The sequence below is a fragment of the Xenopus laevis genome, chromosome 2L (genome assembly GCF_017654675.1).
Source record: "Xenopus laevis strain J_2021 chromosome 2L, Xenopus_laevis_v10.1, whole genome shotgun sequence".
Taxonomy (NCBI): domain Eukaryota; kingdom Metazoa; phylum Chordata; class Amphibia; order Anura; family Pipidae; genus Xenopus; species Xenopus laevis.
This window is the reverse complement of record NC_054373.1, coordinates 165,007,220-165,012,855: the sequence shown is the minus strand read 5'-3', so window position 1 is coordinate 165,012,855 and position 5,636 is coordinate 165,007,220. Positions and strand designations below refer to the sequence as shown.

At 42.1% G+C, this 5,636-nt stretch overlaps 2 protein-coding genes across 2 annotated transcripts; both read left to right on the top strand.

Annotated features, from left to right (window-relative positions):
• Positions 1–2,184: 2,184 nt before the first annotated feature.
• Positions 2,185–4,265, top strand: LOC108707567 (phosphatidylinositol polyphosphate 5-phosphatase type IV-like). The gene has a single exon (XM_041581295.1). The coding sequence runs from the start codon at positions 2,185–2,187 to the stop codon at positions 3,727–3,729; it is 1,545 nt and encodes a 514-aa protein (XP_041437229.1). The 3' UTR covers positions 3,730–4,265.
• On the top strand, positions 3,745–5,300 carry LOC121399738 (phosphatidylinositol polyphosphate 5-phosphatase type IV-like). The gene is given in 3 exon segments (XM_041581294.1): positions 3,745–3,771; positions 4,182–4,725; positions 4,728–5,300. Coding segments are annotated over 3 exon segments (1,032 nt in total). The 3' UTR covers positions 5,189–5,300.
• Positions 5,301–5,636: the final 336 nt, after the last annotated feature.

Genomic DNA, 5,636 nt, shown 5'->3' with positions numbered 1-5,636 from the left:
TACTCTTAAGGACAGGGAGGACCACTTGTCATATGTTAAATATGGTCCCATAAATGTATGTTTGCAAATGCAATGAGTCTGACTGGTAAAATGGGAGAACTGGAGGTGCTAGTGCTTGAGGGAAAATATAATGTGATTGGTGTGTCCAAAACATGGCTGAATGAGTCGCATGACTGGGCAGTAAATATCAGTGGCTATACTTTGTTTCAGAGGGACAGAGGCAAAAGAAAAGGAGGAGGGGTGGTGTCCGTTTGTTAGGCAGGATTTATAAGCTTATATAAAGGAGGAGGTGATGTTAGAAAATGAGGAGGCAAAAGTCCTATGGTTGGAGTTCTTCACTGATTGTAAAAATTAATTGTCCAGCAAATTTAGTATAGGAGTATGCTATAGACCCCCTAATGTAAGTGAAGAAGAGGAGGCTAAGCTCCTGATACAAATAGAAAAGGCTGCTAAATGCCAAAGCGTTTTGATACCGTGCACCACACGACTGCTTTCTAAACTAAGGTCTGTTGGGCTTAATGAAGTCGTTTGCACATGGTTAGGAAACTGGCTACAGGATCGGGTACAGAGGGTGGTTGTTAATGGAACATTCTCTACTTGGATTAAGGTTCTTAGTGGGGTCCCTCTGGGCTCAGTATTGGGTCCACTTGTATTTAACGTGTTCATTATTGACTTGGGGGAGGGTATTGTAAGTAATGTATCAGTCTTTGCAGATGACACAAAACTGGGAAAATACCAATAACAGAACTACTGTGCTGAAAGAGATGGCCAGCAGATGGTGCTGTATAACTACAAACCGCATCCACATTATTTCTTGTATAGAATGGTTGTGCAGCTTGAGATAAATGAAGAGAGGGAAAAAAACACCTACTGCTCATTGGTTACGAAGGCTCCCTGCGGAGGAGCTGGGGTCAGATCGGAGGCTTCTCTCAGTAACAGGTATTGAACTAAATAATCTTTTAACATCTGAAACTCAGTTATCTGTGCTTGAATCAGTTTTTATACTGATTATGTAATTTAGTCAGTATAAAACAGTGTATATAGAATAGTTCATATCAAACATCATGCCGGGCAAATTTCCAGTACATGCCACTCAGAAATAGTGATGGGCGAATTAATTCGGCAGGCATGGATTTGCGGCAAGTTTTTATGTTTCGTGCCCGTGAATGTCTTCGTGAAACTGCGGTGAAAACTCGCAATGAAAAATCCACCACAAAAAAAGAATCGTTGTGCATCAAAATTGTCACACGCATAAAGATTGTCGCTCGTAAAAATGATTCAAACGCTCATTGACTTTTATACATTTGGATGCTGCTCGCATCAAAAATTGTCATGCTTAAAAATAATTTTGACTCCCATTGACTTCAATGCGTTTTTTCGCCCAGATTTGCCCACCGCTACTCAGAAATAGTGTAGAAAAAGCATACAGGGAAAACAGATAACTAGTGCAGCGAGAATCACACGGATGTTTTGGCAATAAGCCTTTATCAAGGGGAATTTCACTTACTGCGGAAATTTTGGAGTGATTCTCGTGTGCCCCCAGTAGTTGCTCCTCTTTATTTATGCCCCTGCTGTCAAGTCCTCAGCAAGGAATGACACCCTATTTACAAACCCAACTGCAAGTACAGTCACAATGAAATAGACTTGAATGATGTGCATATTGATGTCATTTATTACTTTCATCCAACCCCAACCCAGGCAGGACATTACAGGTGCACCTACAAAAAGAGAAAGAGAGAGTGCAAGGATTCGGCCGAATCCCAAATAGTGTATTCGGTGCATCCCTACATGGAAGTAATTAAACTATTATGCTTCCCCCATAAATGTTTACTCATCTTCACTGCAAATGTTTGTGAGTCACTTTTGACACTTTCAGCAAAACGCCTAAAGTAAAGTAAAGTATGTGCAGTTCCTATTTTGGATATTTGCTGTGTCCTATCATATGTTTGAAGGAGGGATTTCACAGGAAGGGGTTTGTCATCCTTTTACTTTCCTCCTATAGAAACACTTGAATGATTACACTTTTATCTTTCCATGCCATAAAGTAGACACTGCAATCTGGGACCCAATGTCCCCCAGCCTCCCCCAGGTTACTATGGGGTATATTTATCAAAGAGTGAAGTTAGGGATAACCACAGTCACTCTCCATTCATTTCTATGGGATTTTTATAAGAGCATTTATCAATGGGTGAAAGTGAAAGTGTTGGGCTATTCATAGCTTTTCTTATTCTATTAGAACAATGTCTTTATTCTTCCGATCGATCATCACTGACCCAAACAGAAATCCTGGTACCAAAAGAATTTGTATTTGGAGATGTTGAAGAGAACATTGAAGAGATCTACCCATTGAGTTCAGTTATCCTGATGGTGTTTCTATTGGCAGTTGCCATTGATAGGACTGTTGGCCATTACTGGAAACATCCCTACAGGAGGAGGATGAGTTGGGCCCATCTTTTTACATTCATGATCTTCACAGCACTTATTTATATCCATCATGCGTCACTGGAGTTTCATGAAGGAAGCCCAGACTATGAAGAAATAGATGATGATGGAGATGAGGAGACTGAGAAGAACTTCATGTTCTATCTCTTTGTTCTCCTGGTATTTATCTGTGGATTAGTCATTGACTGGTATTCCAGTTACACCACTAAGGAGCACACTGGGGTTTCTCCCAGACAGACCAGCCATAGGAAGCTTCTAGAAGCGAACCTCTTGATTGGTGAAGGCTTACTGGGAGAAGATGAACTGGAACGATGTCTTCCACAGAAAAGTCTTAGGATATTTACTGGCACCTGGAATATGAATGGGAAAAAGGATCTTCCAGACAGACTGGATGATTTCCTATTTCCATCAGGTGCCGAGTCTGCACAAGACCTGTATGTTATTGGGGTGCAAGAAGGCTGCCCCTACAGGCAAGAATGGGAAAACCGTCTGCAGCGGACACTGGGTCATCGTTATGTCCTGCTCCACTCAGCAGCTCACGGTGTCCTGTACCTGTCGCTGTTTATCAGACGTGATCTTGTGTGGTTCTGCTCCGCGGTTGAATGTGCAACCGTCACCACCAGATTCTTCCCAATGATCAAGACTAAAGGGGCTCTGGCTGCTTCATTTACATTCTTTGGAACCTCTTTCCTCTTCATCAATACCCACTTTGCGGCAGGAGATTCCAAAGTGAAAAAAAGGATCCAGAACTACCAGAAGATCATCAAAGACCTGCAGCTTCCTAGAAACGTTCCTGACACAAACCCGATTTACTCTGATCCGGACGATGTGACCAGTCGATTTGATGAGGTCTTCTGGTTTGGGGACTTCAATTTCCGCTTGAGCAAGAGTCGGAGTGAAGTGGATTCCATCCTAGAGAACCTTCCAGACAATGACATGAGGACCCTCCTGCAGCACGACCAGCTGTCAGCAGAGGTGAATAAAGGTTCTCTATTCAAAGGATTTAAAGAAGGCGAGATCCATTTCCGTCCCACATATAGATTTAACATCGGATCTGATGTCTATGACACCAGTAAGAAACAGAGGACGCCATCATACACAGATCGAGTGATGTACAAGAGCCGGCATCAGGACGACATCCATGCTCTTAAATATGGCTCTTGCCCACTTATGAGACAATCGGACCACAAACCTGTTTTTGGGCTATTCAGAGTGTGGATAAGACCCGGGTCCCATGACATTCCTTTGAGAGAACTTTATTTGATGGAACTAAAAAACATAAAGTGAGAAGAACTGATAGTGATGGCAAAAAACAAAGAACCTCAAAATGTATATTTTTATATGAAAAATATTTTTTAATAAAATAAATATTAAAAAATTACACTTGTGCGATCATTGTTTTTGTATTTATATCATTAAGGGCCTGCAAGAGGGGATATATGAATTGGGCACACAAGCTGGGAGTAGTACAAAAGGATTATCCCAGGGCCCAGTCAGATTTTGGCCTTAGTGGGGGCCCATCAGGGTAGCATAGAGTTATGTAAATTGCAGAACACAATGTTAAAACTTCTGTCATTTAAATAACGAGTAAAACTGATGCAACTTATACAGACACTTCCATATGAAGCAGTGATAGGGCAGTGTGACAGGTGCAGGTGTAGGTAGAGTTAATCTTAGGGCAAACTCCACTGACCCTCAGTTTACTTACAGCAGAACATGGGTTACATTAATATCCCAAGCTTACTCACAGCAGAACACGAGATGAACTGGAACGATGTCTTCCACAGAAAAGTCTTAGAATATTTACCGGCACCTGGAATATGAATGGGAAAAAGGATCTTCCAGACAGACTGGATGATTTCCTATTTCCATCAGGTGCCGAGTCTTTACAAGACCTGTATGTTATTGGGGTGCAAGAAGGCTGCCCCTACAGGCAAGAATGGGAAAACCGTCTGCAGCTGACACTGGGTCATCGTTATGTCCTGCTCCACTCAGCAGCTCACGGTGTCCTGTACCTGTCGCTGTTTATCAGACGTGATCTTGTGTGGTTCTGCTCCGCGGTTGAATGTGCAACCGTCACCACCAGATTCTTCCCAATGATCAAGACTAAAGGGGCTCTGGCTACTTCATTTACATTCTTTGGAACCTCTTTCCTCTTCATCAATGCCCACTTTGCGGCAAGAGATTCCAAAGTGAAAAAAAGGATCCAGAACTACCAGAAGATCATCAAAGACCTGCAGCTTCCTAGAAACGTTCCTGACACAAACCCGATTTACTCTGATCCATACAGACCAGTCGATTTGATGAGGTCTTCTGGTTTGGGGACTTCAATTTCCGCTTGAGCAAGAGTCGGAGTGAAGTGGATTCCATCCTAGAGAACCTTCCAGACAATGACATGAGGACCCTCCTGCAGCACGACCAGGTGTCAGCAGAGGTGAATAAAGGTTCTCTATTCAAAGGATTTAAAGAAGGCGAGATCCATTTCCGTCCCACATATAGATTTAACATCGGATCTGATGTCTATGACACCAGTAAGAAACAGAGGACGCCGTCATACACAGACCGAGTGATGTACAAGAGCTGGCATCAGGATGACATCCATGCTCTTAAATATGGCTCTTGCCCACTTATGAGACAATCGGACCACAAACCTGTTTTTGGGCTATTCAGAGTGTGGATAAGACCCGGGTCCCATGACATTCCTTTGAGAGAACTTTATTTGATGGAACTAAAAAACATAAAGTGAGAAGAACTGATAGTGATGGCAAAAAACAAAGAACCTCAAAATTTATATTTTTATATGAAAAATATTTTTTTAATAAAAGAAATAATAAAAATTTACAGTTGTGCGATCATTGTATTTGTATTTATATCACTAAGGGCCTGCAAGAGGGGGTATATAAATTGGGCACACAAGCTGGGAGTAGTACAAAAGGATTATCCCAGGGCCCAGTCAGATTTTGCCCTTAGTGGGGGCCCATCAGGGTAGCATAGAGTTATGTAAATTGCAGAACACAATGTTAATAACGAGTAAAACTGATGCAACTTATATAGAAACTTCCATATGAAGCAGTGATAGGGCAGTGTGACATGTGCAGGTGTAGGTAGAGTTAATCTTAGGGCAAACTCCACTGACCCTCAGTGTACTTACAACAGAACATGGGTTACATTAATACCCCAAGCTTACTCACAGC